The sequence below is a fragment of the Boleophthalmus pectinirostris genome, unplaced genomic scaffold (assembly GCF_026225935.1).
Source record: "Boleophthalmus pectinirostris isolate CB_2022bp ecotype Guang Dong unplaced genomic scaffold, ASM2622593v1 HiC_scaffold_9, whole genome shotgun sequence".
NCBI classification, from domain to species: domain Eukaryota; kingdom Metazoa; phylum Chordata; class Actinopteri; order Gobiiformes; family Gobiidae; genus Boleophthalmus; species Boleophthalmus pectinirostris.
In genome coordinates this window covers 3167211-3182167 of record NW_026571541.1, presented here as the reverse complement: position 1 = coordinate 3182167, position 14957 = coordinate 3167211, and the positions used below count along the sequence as shown (strand labels likewise).

General features: G+C 39.7%; 1 protein-coding gene across 3 annotated transcripts in view; it reads right to left on the bottom strand.

The window, feature by feature from the left end:
- Window positions 1–360: 360 nt before the first annotated feature.
- The window catches only part of zgc:85932 (uncharacterized protein LOC405875 homolog), a 20930-nt gene continuing 6333 nt past the window's right edge, over window positions 361–14957 (bottom strand). The window contains exons 4-21 of one of the 3 annotated variants that reach the window (XR_002319131.2): window positions 14270–14403; window positions 11747–11918; window positions 10371–10442; window positions 8131–8222; window positions 7988–8062; window positions 7385–7542; window positions 7162–7313; window positions 6884–7092; window positions 6765–6810; window positions 6502–6576; window positions 6140–6200; window positions 5930–5994; window positions 4912–4980; window positions 4303–4381; window positions 2195–2311; window positions 1311–1369; window positions 1161–1237; window positions 361–903 (exon numbers count right to left, since the gene is read on the bottom strand). Coding sequence is in view for 2 of the 3 variants with exons in the window: in XM_020938616.2 (XP_020794275.1) it covers window positions 1211–1237; window positions 1311–1369; window positions 2195–2311; window positions 4303–4381; window positions 4912–4980; window positions 5930–5994; window positions 6140–6200; window positions 6502–6576; window positions 6765–6810; window positions 6884–7092; window positions 7162–7313; window positions 7385–7542; window positions 7988–8062; window positions 8131–8222; window positions 10371–10442; window positions 11747–11918; window positions 14270–14403 (1662 nt within the window). In the remaining variant the exon portion in view is untranslated. Of the gene's footprint in view, window positions 904–951; window positions 1238–1310; window positions 1370–2194; window positions 2312–4302; window positions 4382–4911; window positions 4981–5929; window positions 5995–6139; window positions 6201–6501; window positions 6577–6764; window positions 6811–6883; window positions 7093–7161; window positions 7314–7384; window positions 7543–7987; window positions 8063–8130; window positions 8223–10370; window positions 10443–11746; window positions 11919–14269; window positions 14404–14957 lie in introns of those variants that run through there. The other 2 variants (XM_020938616.2, XM_055147942.1) reach the window with 2 other exon arrangements.

Genomic DNA, 14957 nt, shown 5'->3' with positions numbered 1-14957 from the left:
TTTTAAAAGTTGACCAAGAGGGGCACAAAGACTCCTAAAAAAACATTTTAAGGTGCACTATGTATGTTTTTGTGGTGGAGGATCTGTCGGGCTTGGGAAACTGTCAGGAAGAGGGAATGGTCCCAGTGGTCGTATGAGAGGGATGTGCACACTGGGGCAAGTGGCTTTAATATAATTTTCAGTAATTCATAGTTTTGATGCCTGTAATGAGAATCTACAAGGCAGATAATAATGGAAACTAAGTAAAGGAAACTAAATGAAAACTGTGTCCAAACCTTTGACTGGCAGTGTATGTGGTCTTTGGTTTGTTCAAAGTATGTTTTGTTTCTATGAGATAATAACTACAAGTGATATCCATACTTTATTTATTCTTTATTTATTATTAAAAATTGTATGTTTTATGCATTTACATTTTTCTCATTTATACATTATACGAGGGGTGTCAAACTCATTTGGTCCGGGGGCCGTATCCAACCGACTTTGATCCCAAAGGGGCCAGATCAGAAAACTCATGTCATATAAACCCCAAAAATAACAATAAGTTCAAATATTTGTGCAGAGAAACGCAAATCTATTACAGAAATCTTTTTTAATTGATGAACTCTTTCTTTTACAAAATATTATAATATTATGAACAACCTGAAACTTTAAGAAAAATACAATTTCAACACAATGTTTTAACATGAACTTGTATAAAATTAACTTGTAGAAATAGGAATAAGTCAATTTTTTTTGTAAAATCCTGCACTCTGCTCCACTTTTCTCATGTTGGACATTTTGCTGATGAGGGTGTCACGATCAACAGTCAAAACAATCGTCCTTTAAGAGCGTTTGAAAAGAGACAAGTCTTCATTTGTGCTGCTCTGGTGGGAGGGGCCACGTACAGAGGCGCTGGAGACACTGCTGTGATAAACACCACAGAAAATTACCAATATTTTAATAGAAAATATAATTAAAATATTTTAGTAGAAAATCAGCCGAGGGCCAGATTAAAGGTGTTGGAGGGCCGGATCTGGCCCCCGGGCCACATGTTTGACACCTGTGCATTATACCATGAAATCTGGGAGTATTCTTAAAATGATGAGTTTGCAAAGAATTTACGTCAAAACAAACAAATGTAAAGCTACAGACTGGCATAAAAGCACTACTCCACTACATACTATGGAAGAGCTTATGGTCCCATCTCATGCACCTATTCAAACCAGACGGCTCAGTTGTACATCGTCATCTGAAGCCACTGAAACAGGACACAATCACATGAGAAACACTTCTGGCACTTCAAAAGGGGTACAGAATCCTGTACAATATACCTGTCTGTAACTGACTGTGATGGCTCCCATTCCGACCATATCATATGCCTCAAATTTATCTGTCAAAGAATAAAAGAAAAACATACACATTTCAGAATTATATACAATTTCACTGAAACTTATTACGGAAATGCTACTAAATCAGCTGCGGGAGGTAGTTCTGAGTTATTTTAACCTGTGTAACTTTTTAAAAACTGAAGTGAAAGAATGCTGCACGAAACTGTAAAGTGAGTTTGGGCATCTGGAAAATCACTATATAAGACAAATTATTATTATTATTATTATTATTATTACTAATCATCATCATCATCATCAAATGCTGGATTGGCCTTTAAATGGATGTAATGGGATCATTGACTGATTGATGTAGGCCCAGGAAGTCTCATAATGTTTGAACTTTAATTCATGCAAAGCTGTTTTGTAGTTACTTGCAGGATAAATATGTTACTTGGCACAGTTGGATCTAATTTATTGATTGTGTTTTGAGAGAAAACATTTTTCAAACCCTACACTTGTATTGGTTACTATCAGATATCAGCAGATCTTTAAATCCATAATATTAATATTGGTATCAGAAGAGAAAAGCTTCATCTCTAATTGTGACAATAAATGGCAAAGGCTTTGGTGGCACTGGAAGATTTTATTTTATTCTAACTTTATATTAATAACTTAAGATTAGTTACGAGATATTTATATTCACTAATGCTGCAAAATATCTTGGCAAAAAACAAACCAGTCAAGAGGTTAAATTAAAATTGGTTAAAAAAAATTCATGCTGATGCAATTCAAAGCAAGTGTTACAAAAGTAGATTTAAAAGCCTGATTAATGCACAGTAGAGAGTAAAAATCACTCATTGCTAACTCCAAAGAGCAAAGGCGCTTACGAATCATACTCTCCAGCTTCATGAGCACATAGAGGAAGCCTGGGTAACTGATGGTCAGGTCTGGCTCCGTGTACCTGAGGCCTACCAGCTGCATCACTACATCATCCACTGAGATGCCTGTGCACACAAGGTGGAGGTCAGCACACTGGACAAAATGACAGATTAACTATGAATGCGGCTACAGATTTTAATCCTACTCCTCATTTCATCCCACTTTAACAAATGTGGGTAGTACTAAGTTACATTTACTCAGTTAAATTTACTTGAGCAACTTTTTAAATAAATTATATTTTTCCAAGTGTTCTCTAGCTGCCTACTTCTGCTCCTACTCGAGTAGTATATTACTGGAAGTAACACTACTTTTAAGGCTGCCACACACTACAGGATTTTTCAGTCCTAAATGGTTTTTAATCGTGCAAAAATAATTGCCCACCACAAACACAAGGAGAATTGTATGAGATTTTAAATCTTTGATCGTAAAGACTGCAGCGGGATCTGGCTGAGCACTACAGGCTACAAAACAGTGAGCGCACTCGCGTCAGCTGTTTTCTGCCTAGTAAAACCATTCACTTTGAGATTTTAAGTGTTCAAAAGATCAGAGCATTGCACATCTAGTTTAGCTGCAAGTCAAAACTGTGTGGTTATTATTATTATTATTAGTTGCGAAATGTGGTGCAATATTTCAGATACATGATTTTTAATGCATAGAAGGTTGGAGATAAAGTACACTAATCTGCAGCTTCACCCCAATCTCCACACTGTGGGTTAGGGTTAGGATTTTTTTTTAAATCAAATGTTACATCTAGTTACTCTTTAAGTTGCTCTTACTTACTTCAAATATTTGTTTATTCTTACTTGAGTAATTTCTTGGACCACTACTGCCTGAGAAATATCATTTTGAAGTATTTTTCTTACCCACATCTGAAAAATAGTGACACCATGGTATGTTTAGTGCTGTCATGCGATTAAAAAAATTGAGAGATTAATTAATTATGATCTGTAATTAATTAATCTAATTAATCTCATTTTAATCTCACCTAAAAATTGCTGAGAAAAGCCTTCAATTTGAGGTATTTTAATTTAAATTCATTATTACATTATTGTGGCAGATCAAAAGACTAATATAGATTTAAAAAAGTGACTTTATAAAGTCATTTATTGTTTAACAAATCTCTCCAATTTGGCTGTTGAGCCCAAGTCTCCATGAATAAGAAACTGTTTGTTGTAAAGTAGCAAAGACGAGGAAATCTGAACATAATAACTTTTGTCTACTTAAAGACAATAAAAAGTCCAGTCTTTCCTTAACCATATTAAAAATATTATTGATAGAGAAATGCTTTATATATGAGATCACTGGTTTTAGTCCTGGTTTAGACCTGGTTTAGACCTACTTTAGTCCTAGTTTAGTCCTGGAATGGATTAATCCTGGTTTTAGTCCTGGTGTTAGTTGTGGTTTAGTCCTGGTTTAGTCCTGGTTTAGACCTGGTGTTAGTTCTGGTTTAGTCCTGGTTTAGTCCTGGTTTAGACCTGGTTTAGACCTGGTTTAGACCTGGTTTAGTCCTGGTTTAGTCCTGGTTTAGTCCTGGTTTAGACCTGGTTTAGACCTGGTTTTAGTTCTGGTTTTAGTTCTGGTTTAGTCCTGGTTTAGTCCTGGTTTAGTCCTGGTTTAGTCCTGGTTTAGACCTGGTTTAGACCTGGTTTAGTCCTGGACTGGATTAGTCCTGGTTTTAGTCTTGGTGTTAGTTCTGGTTTAGAGGCGCACAGGAGGAAGCGCGGTTTATGCCGCGTATGCGAGAAAACACGATCCACACGCGGCTCACGGGAGCACGTCGGTGTCCGCGCAGTGTCTACGGAAGGAAACGTGGTCCGCGCGTTCTCAGGTTAATGACGATGATGAAGGTGTGTGTTTGTTTGTGTGTGTTTGTGTGCGTGTCCCCTCATGTGGCAGGTCACTATAGGACATATGTCTAGTTTTCCCTATATTTATTCATTTTCATGATTTCACCTGAAACCACAGCTATTTTATCCTTCTCATGGATGAAGTGGCTCCCTCTACTGGTATGTCTGGTGAATACAGGGTAGCTCATATTTGAGAAAAGATGTCTCACCAGCAGCCTTCAGAGCCGGGCCCACCTCCTGGTACTCCAGCCGCTGACTTTTGTTCTTATCGAACACCAGGAAAATGTCCTAAAACACACACCTCAGAGTGAGACTCAGGCTAGAGGAAAAAGCAGTATAATTAGGGCTGGGTAAAATGGACAGAAAAATCTAATCCTGATATAATTCCTGTCACAGTAGGCCTATACTATTTGGGTCATGTCGCCATATTATGATTCAGTAACTGTCTGTTCTTTGTAGCTCTATGCCATATACTGTATAAAGAAGTGGACTAGGGGAGTGTGACGTCACCGAACCGAACGTTCCAGTCAAATGAAGTTCACCAAGGTTAGTAGTTACAGGGTGAATTTGGAACCAAGTTCTATATTAGGAATTGGAATTGAGTTAAAAACAACAACAAAAAAAAACAGTATTATGCACAGCAGCTGTTACAGATAGACAGGCAACATTTTTTCAATACAAAGTGAATTGAAGCTGGAGTCTATGAAGGTCACAAAGCTACTATGAAACTGTGCTGAAATAGAAATCATAATCTGTCTCCAAGAAAATAGTTGTAAACATTTCTGACCCCACCCTACATGTGGTGAACTGTGACTCACTGTCCACCTCCGGATCTTGTCCCACAGACCCTGGAATTCAGGCCAGTTCAGTTTGGCAATCCCTTGTGTCTGAGGGACAGGTCAGGAAAATGTGTGTGTCCTGACTTATGCTATCACCAGACCCTCTGCAGCTAAACCCCACCTCCTTTCCCGGACTTCAAAACTATGAATGACACATGGAATGTAACAAATAAAAAACTAAACGTTTTTCATATTTTTTTTTCATTATTTTTATGCTTTGCTTTGAACCCTGGTTTGCCCTTTGGTATTTCTTGACCCTGGCAAGACACATCTGTGAAGTGAAAACCATTTCAGACGACTTCATCAAAAAGCTCATAGAGAATGGTAAATGGTTACATTTTTATATGGCACTTTTACATCAAGGAACCACTCACTCATTCACACACATTCATACAATGGGTCAAGAGTCTTGCCCAAGGACACAACAACAGCAGTGATCTGTGGGAGCTGGAACCACACCACCAACCTTTAGATCAGGCTGCCTAGGGTTTGTGGTGTTGTCAACAAAAGTAAAGGGTGGCTAATTAAAGATATAAAGAAATATTTAGTTGAGTTATTTAATGTTTTTCTTTTTACCTAATTCTCGGCAAAAGGAGAAATTATGTATTCTACCTGGACTACCTGGGATTTTACACACATACCTAATTCTTGCTTCATATATTTGATGTCTTCCGTTGAAAGTACATAAAGAAACATAAACAAAGTGTGTCCAAACCTTTGACTGATAGTGTTCTCTCCACTATTAAGGTGACAACATTACCCTTGGTGTTTCCCTGTGACCATTTAGAGAATGTCTCATTTATTCATTGATACTCTGAAACCTTTATAACAATACTTCCTTGAATGTAGGTCAATGCTGTATATGAACTGAATAATTTTAAAAAGCATAAAACAAATGAAGTCAGTGAACCTATATTAAGAACACTTTGACTTTGCACCTCCATTTCCCAACTGTACATTTCCATTATAAATCAGGTTTATGAGTGTTGAAGGATACATCCATAAGCACCACCAAGCTCTTACATTGCTCCAGATCCAGGTACCTCTCACTGCCATTCAGAACTGCGATCACCCAGAGAAAAAACAACACAACTATTAAAGGCGAAGGATTTTTCTCAGCTATTAATGATAAAGTATCTCATAATTGAGGTATAGCATTGAATAATATTAAGTGAAAGCAATGCCCCAAAGAGTCAACCTTACTGACCTCCTCCCTGAATGGCCTCCTTCAGAAGTTTGTAGAGGTGCAGTGGTTTGCAGAGGCCTTTCTGAAAATACAAAACTATGGAATCATGTTCTGTAGACAGCCAGTGACTCATAACGTGTGTAATTGTCTGAGTTGCAAGGTTCAGTAGGGCAGAACCATTTGAAAAAAGTATCTTGTGATGTACTGTGATGTACCTCCTATGGATAGGAAACATTTACTGCCAAAGAAATGTCTGGCCATTGGTCTAAACTACAGGGTTAGCCAGTGTCTAACAAAACACAATGATATATATTCTTATTTTCTTAGTTGCAGAAAACATTCAAATGATGATTTCCATAAGAGCCGTCAGCCTTTGCCCCCACCTTGTCAGAGTGCTTCTCAAAGAGACGCCTGATGGATTTGGGAGAGGGCAGAGCTGTCTGATGTGGAGATGAAGGCTGTGGAGAAAGAAAGCACATCTGGAGTTAATCCAACAAAAATGTACATGTGCATATGAGCATGTATTTCTGCATGCATTCATGTACACTAGTCTCTTCAGTCTGTGATGGACTAATGGGAACTCCGTGTATTTCATAAGTTTCTTGTGTGGCAGATGTTGACTGGCCACTTTCTGTGGTGGACCTACCTCCTTCACTGGGGTGATGTCTTGTGGTGTTGGTGTATGAGGCGGTCTGAAACACAACAAGGCCATCACTCATTCTCTGCTTCTTACTTTTAAAAACAGTAAAGAAGTAAACCACAGACCTGGCAGCATTGCTCTGCTCAGTCAGCACTCGGAGTAGGAAGGCGCCCTGCTGTTTGGCCTCGGCAGTGGAGGGGATGATGATGTAGCGGCCCGGGGGTAGACTGTTCCGCAGCACCACCTCCCGCCTGGAGGAGTACTGCAGGCTGCAGAGGAGAGGCTGAGTAGAGCTCAGGTCAGAGGGGGACAGGTATGTGTTCCGAGGGTGGGCCTGAGGATGAGGCAGTTCATGACCATGGTAGCTCATCTCATCAGATCAAGAAACAGTCTTTGTCCCTACCCTGTACACATGTAGTGCTGTGGACAGGTTTAACCCTCTGCGCCGCTGGTGCTTCTGCATCAGAGACAGCACAAAGGAGCAGACCTGAGCCTCCATGGAGGGGTCAGCGTGAGAAAGCTCTAGTTGGAATTGAGGGTTCTGCCAGAACAAGCCTGAAACACACACATAGGGTAAGGTCATTCTCTCAAGGTAAAGTTATATGCCCATAAATGAACGTATGTACCTGAGTGAGCAGGGCCACCCGCTGAAATACTTGGCACCCAGTTCCCGTGGTGCATTACACAGCACCATGGTACACTGGATGCTGACTGGCTGGGAGATTCGGTCAGGTGACACACCTCCATTAACTCAAAGTTCTGCCGGAAGTCTGCCACAGACATCCTGACAACATCAAACGAGCAGAATGGGAGTCGGCTCATAGCATACTATGCCATAATTTCATTAACTGATACATATTGTATTTGCTTTGCCAGTGTAATGTTTCAGACAACAAAATTATATAAAAAAAAGTTTTTCATTAGGACTGAAATTATGACACTTGTTCTAATTAGTCCTAGTCTAGTCCAGTAAAGGCCTGATGTAGACAGTTTGGTCTTACATCAGGTACTAACTTTCGTCTAGTTCTGGTATGATTTCCAGATAACTCCAGATTTTATGTGGTGTATCTGCCAATGTGAACTCATCCTCTATGTGCTTTCTTAAGAGAAAAAATGGAATAGAAGGGACATAGGGAACAAATCCATGCACTAAATGAAACTGTTTGGATTTAATCTATAGAACAGAAATTTGTTGACAGTCTGCCCCAGTGTGTGAGGTATATAAATACCAGAACTCCCCATCCTCGCGGTTGACCCGGCCCAGCCTTTGCTGCTCCTGGGGGCTCACAGTGCTCCACTCTGGACTGGGGACATACATCATATCAGAATAAGCACAAACACATGCACAATCAAGACAGGAGAAAGCAAAGACCTCTGGGAGTCGCTCCATGGCCCTTCCCACTCAGTGTTTCCCCAGGGGTTGAGGAGTCGCACCAGCTCAACGGGTCCATGAGCCGTCTTCACCTACACCACAAGGAGAGCAGTGGGTTACACACACAACCATCTGATAGTTTACATTCCAAAATTAAGGTTTGTAATTTCATAAAATAATTTCAGATATATACAATTCACAGGAAGATTCATTATTTTTAGAAGAAATGTCCTAATTTATGATCCATAAATGTTGAACGCTATCCTTGTTTGTAAAGGACTGATTACAGATAGAAGATTGTGAACCTTGTGCAAGTTTAGTTTCATGTGGATAAAGTCCATTAATAAACTTTACTGGACTTTAACCACATGAAAGAGAAATTAACCATAAGACAGGACCGTGTCAAGAAATGAAACCTAGAATTCTGTCCTACAGCTAAATCTTAAACTATAAGCATTATAGAATGTTGTGATTTCAGGCAAGTTCAGGTTGCCTGAAATCACGTGGTTAGTTGTTCATATCTCTAATTACTGGGTCAGTCACATGGATCAAAAGCTGGCACAATGTTCAACGTCTTTTCTGCCAGTATAGATAAACAAAAGTCAATTTATGTCACAATAGCTTTATAAAATGTGATGCAATTATTGAACTCCAAAGGCATGATTACTGAAAGGATCATAAGATTAATATGACAAGTTTGTGGAGCCAATACCAAACAAATAATGTTAAGGTTCAACATGTTTGGATTTTTCATTTCAATATTTCTGTCAAAAACATTAATTTTGTTGAAATATGTTATGTCCTAAGGTCTAGTCACTAATAGAAATGATCAGGTTCAACATTTGTGAATTTAACTTTGTGATGACCCCATCTTATCGGCTGTGTGGTGTGGGGTGCATCTGTTTGTTGGATTCTGTGCTGCTCATTATTCCCTCTCTTCCCTCCCTTCCAGGTTGAGTGGGAGGGCCTGGCCATTAGCTGCACCTGGATGTGGGTGGGCCCACCACCTTTAAAAGCTGGCTGCTGGAGACTGCTCATCTTTTCTCCTCTCTCTACCCAGTATACTGTGGCCACAACTTTGTTTGCACCTTTTTTTTCTTTCTTTTTAAAGTATTTGAACCTCCCTTTAAAAAAAGTGTGGACTCCATCTTGTCCAAACCCTGAGCCAGGTTTTGACCAGATTTGCTTGTGGTTAAGCTCAGGGTCATTAGTTTCTGTCTTTGTTCATCTGATCTGTATGCTTTCTTTGGTAGGTGATGTAAGGATCATCTGTTTAGTGTATTTTTATAAGTAGTGGAGCCAACTAATCATGCAAACTACTTTTGTTTGGGAGTTCCATGTGTTTATTTGGTGAAACTATAGATTTTTAGTGGTCCTTTTGTTCCCATTTACATTTGGTGTGCTTAGTTAGGTCCAGTTTTGTTTGTATGGTCTTTAGCTTGTTGTGACCATTGTTTAGCCTTTTGTTTTGGAGTCTACCCCTGATATGCAGAACCTGTGGGATAAGCCTAGGGTGCCTGTGCAGTTTGAGTTTAAGTGATTGTCAGTGTGGCTGGAGCTATATGCTCGGGTTCATGCCTGTGGGCTCACCACCCACACCCAGGTGCAGCTAATGGCCAGTCCCTCCCACTCACTGGAAGGGAAGGGAGGGGGAAGAGTAAGCCGCACAGAGTCCAACAAACCGATGCACTCCACACAGCCCACAGGCTGGGGTCGTCACACATTTCATTTGCATTTTCGTGAAAATAGAATGTACACATAATAACTAATACTAATAATCACTGTTGATTTTGAATGCTAAATTTTACAGATTATATGATGCAGTTCTTCTTGTCAAGTCAGTCCTTCAGAGGGAGAACTGCTAACAAAGTCAATAAGAGTGATAATAGCCATAATTTAATTTCACAGATTCATTCTAAGGTGCACATTGTAATTTAATTTGAAATTCCTTTTAACTGAGTCAGTGTCTTGAGTCCATAGACTGTATACAGAAGTGGACTAAGCAAGGGCGATTGGTTAATATGAACATTTAAGAACAAAAATGATGAGGCTCACAGCAGTAGTTATAGAGAGAGGGGTCACAATATTCCAATGTAAGTCAATGGGAGCCAGAGTCAGAAGGAGCTGGAAGAGCCACATGCGATCTTCCTATTTGGAGCGGGGTGGCTAGCACATTAGCTATGTCCATTTAAATCTACAGTCTATGCTTGTGTCTGGTGAGCTGCAGTGTGTGTAAATACTTTTTCCATGGCAGTCAAGGAGTAGGCATGTCGGAACATGATTCCCAGGGGGTTCTTCTGCTCTAAAGGGCCCTGCAACCAACACACAAAGAACTGACTAAAGCAGCATGAAGGCACAGGCCCTGGCATGCTCCAGCATCAACCCTAACCACAGACTTCTATATACAGTCCAACCAACCACTCCTGCTTGATTGTACCACTGCACCTGTCAGATAGTTCTACTCTACTTATTTTATTGGGATGTCCCTTAAGATGTGTCATCTAGTTTTCGAGTGGATCCAAAAATCCCAAAACTTATAATACATAATACAATGCATAGAATACAAAACATACAAGTTTACATTACAAAACACACACACAGACAGACTTGCTCCCTCTTGCCCATCCAACTCCTGCAACAGTACCTGATTTATAAAAAATAAAGTATACATGATATAATAATGATATAAACAAATGGGAAAAAGTTAATAGGACAAACAAAAGCAAAAAAGACTAACTAAAAACATAAACAAGGAGTTTTGAAATATCAAAACAAAGATTATTTAAATTAAAGATGTTACAGTTCTTGAGGGTGTGGGTAATCCATTCCAATCTGAAGGGACCTTATAATGAAATAATCTGCAGCCAAACTCTTTGGAGATTCGGGGAACAGAAAAAGCGACACCATGGGTGTTGAATATAACTATCTTATTGGGACTAAATACAAATGTAGATACTGGGGACAGTTAAAATAAATACATTTAAAAATGAATTGAATCCAATGAAACTGAAGTCTCTTGTATGGTTGTAGCTAATTGAGTTTTTCAAATAAAATACAGTGATGGGTTTGGAATGGGCATTTAAGAATAAATCTACAAAGATAGTTAAAGAGCACATTTAGTGGTCTGAGATATAGAGTATATGTATTTTGATAAATTGTATCATCATAGTCAATGATGGGTAAAACTATGTAACTGCAATATATATATTTTTTTGATATCTTGAAAAGAAACTGTTAGCTAACTGATAAAGAGGACTTAATGAACATTATGTTCTTTTGATGATGTAATTAATATGACGTTTGAAGTTATGTTCAGCATCCAGCCAAAGACCTAGATATTTGATAGATTCAGTTTTAATCATCCTGGACCCATCACTGAACTGAATGTGAAGGTCAAGGGAAAATATTAGATTATGGTGAGTTCTAAAAACTATACATGATTTTCTTAGTTTTATTTTTCATATTTAAAATTAATCAACTATTATAAAGCTAGTTTTGTACCGGATTAAAATCAAACTGTAACTGCTTTTGTTGCAAGGAAAGTTCTGAGCTAGAGGCCTAAATTACGGTATCTGTCAGATAGTTTTAATGTCCCTGTCAGAAAGTTACCCTGTACCTGGCAGTTTGCACAGTTGATGAGAGCTCCTTTGGCCAGTAGTGATTGGATGAAGCTGTATAGATCTCTGGGCAGACGGTTGATGGTCAGTACCTCGGCCACTCCCCCAGTCATGTCCACCATGGCCTCATGTGGAAAGCCCATGTCCAGAGCCCGGTACCCGCCTTTAAGCCTGCACACACAGATATATGCATACTGGAAGAGTAACAAAGTGGTGATGTGGCATTACAGTAGGGATGTCAAGATTATTTGAGTAAAGAAGACATATGCATTTTACATAGTAATAAACACTGTGTGTTGTGATTTTATATTTGGTTTTAAAAACTGCAATATGGATAATGGGACCATTGACTTCCTGGTCAAAACTGCAGAACCGATGGCCCCGCCTCCTAATCGTACAATTTTACCATAGGCTTTTTTATTTACTTATTTCGTCAACAAGTCATTTTGGAACCCCACATGAATGAGCAGAGTCCAAATGATTTGAATAACTGCATGTAGCTATAGAGAAGTGTGCAGAGATAGGAGGAGACTTAATCAAAATATAGCTTTGAGTAAGTTCATAAGGAAAGTAGTTCATATTCAGATTTGCATAAAATATTTGCTTTAATTGAGAATAGGGATCATTCAGGTCACAGAATTTAAGTAATTGTCAGAAATTTAAGAAAATTTCTCCAAAATAACCAACCTTAAAGTAAAGTGCCTTTTTATTGGTTATTCTTCCACCTTGTGATGTCATGAAGCTGCAGTTTTCAGGTTAAGAGCTATCTTTTACCTTTAGTTCACTTCCAGAGCTGAAATGATCCAGATGATTTTAGTGAAGTGGAGCACATCCTGTATTACCACACAATATTGAGTTTGAGAGTATAACTCAGCCAACTCCTGGTATGTTTGTGATGAGGAAACAACATAATAACATAGATCAGAAAATAGCATAATATAGGCCCTTTAACTTTTACTTTAGCACTCAGAAATATTAAAGGTTGTATAGAGGATTTTCCAAGGAACGAGAAATCCAGCGACTGTTTGTCCTTTTTCAAATGTTGCGCATGCGTGAAACCACCCCCCCTCCCCTACAGCTCCCTACGTAGAAACGCCTTCTCCCGCCTCCTCTTTACGCCAGAAACAGGTTTGTTTACAGCCGGTGCTGCACATGACTTGTAAACAACTAACTACAGTGTTGGTTAGGCAAGGTGGAGAAGTGAGGAGCGGGGGGAGCGGGTGCGCGGACATTTCGTTCACGGACGAGAAGTGAGGAGCAGGGAGAAGAGCGGAGCAGGGAGAGGAGAGAGGAGAGAGGAGAGAGGAGAGGGGAGCGGTGCGCGGAGATTCCGTGCCCGGAGAACTGAGGAGCAGGGGGAAGAGCGGAACGGGCAGCGGGGACAGGAGTAGGAAAGGGAGCAGAGAAGGTTGCGCGGAGATTCCGTGCGAATGAACTAGCTACAACACGCAGCAGCAAGCGGACTCTTTCTTTGCCTTGAAAATTACGTTTTCAGACATAGGATATCGCTTTCGTGTCCTGAAAAACGTTTGTCTAGCTCTTGGAAATAAAGTACGTTTTCATAATAAGCAGAAGTGACCTGTCCAGGAGTAATTTGGCGACCAATGCGTCTGCTTCAGTTGCGCCATCGCTGGAATGAATCTACAAGAATCACCTTAGTTTGGCTTCGCTGCTTTTCCCCTTGTCTTCTTCTTTCAGCGACCTCAAAAACGGACTTTCTTTTGCGGCTAACTGCTCCTGGATTCTTGTCGCCATTGCAACAAACTTTGTGCTAACTGCGAGGAAGATATAGGTCAAAAAAAGCCGCTAAGAACTGTTGCGTTGGTGGAGTAAACAGCGTCTGTGCGGCTTGCGTCTGCGTGACAGGCGTACGTAAACCACGTACCGGCGGCGCGCAGGCAAGTCAGTTACGCTAGAAACTTAGGGAGATTGATTGACAGCCTGTCAGCTAACAGATAACGAGGCAGTGTCGTTATCTATTGGCAAATGTTTAGCTGGCCCCACCACGTCCAGAGTTGATGAATTTTTATTCTCTTTTTTTTGGTCATCATAATTACAAGGCTACTGCACCTCTATAATGCTATCATTGACAACTTGAAACAAAAACAAAACAAAAAAAATCCTCCATACAACCTTTAAGTCAAGGATTTCACTGTTGTTTGGTCATTGTGATAGAGTGGCATCCCAACATGTACACTGACAGTCCAATGAGATTCATTTGGTCTTCCGATATTCTATGTTATTAGGTTCTTTTTTTCGGACCCAGAGTGTTATTTCATACCTGACAGTTTCGACTGCTCACTAGCGTCTTCCTCAGAGTGGTCACGTGATGTTGCTGTTACATGTCTGGTCAGCTGATTTAAACAGGTTTAAATCAGCAACATCACTTGACCACTCTGAGGAAGACGCTAGTGAGCAGTCGAAACTGTCAGGTATGAAATAACACTCTGGGTCCGAAAAAAAGAACCTAATAACATATGTACACTGACACACATGGTCATTGTAAACAGTTGTGTACTCACTTGGCATAGGCCTTCTCCAACAGTGAGCTCCAGAACTCCTGCTTCTCAGGGGAGCTCAGGTAGATGAGTTTGTTGTCCTTTGTAGGCAGCAGGTCGTCCACCTGCATCTCCACCCACTCGCCGTACTGCCAGAACTACAAGACCGCAAAACACATTCTTTTGTTGATTTGTACAAGGTTGTATGCTGTTCTTGCTGGTCTAAGTCCTCTGCAATGACATTTCTACTACTCCTCCTTATGGTCATTGTACTCCAGCACAGTTATAAGTACAGTTAGCTATGAGCATCTTAATTACAGTGTAGTAATTAAGATGCTCAGTAAGTACTACCGATGCTTACTAAGTACTACCGCCAAATGTGTCCCATGCCTCAAGATCTTACTAGACAAAATTGCCATAAGATTGTGCACAAAATTGTGAGATTTTGTTTTCAAGTGTTTGCATTTGGATTGGACAAATGAAGTAACTTACACCTCTTTGAGAGATGTAGTTCCAAACACAAGCTATAATGACAACAATGGTATTAAACAGAATAAAAGAAAAATAGAATTTAAAAACTAAAAGGCAAGCCAAACTTGTGAACTGGATTGGACAATTTATTCATAAAAAATCTTTCAAAAGCTTATCTTGTCTCAAGTACCCAATGTCATGTCTCGTGTCTTGTTTCGTGGAAATTGTGACTCATCCCACA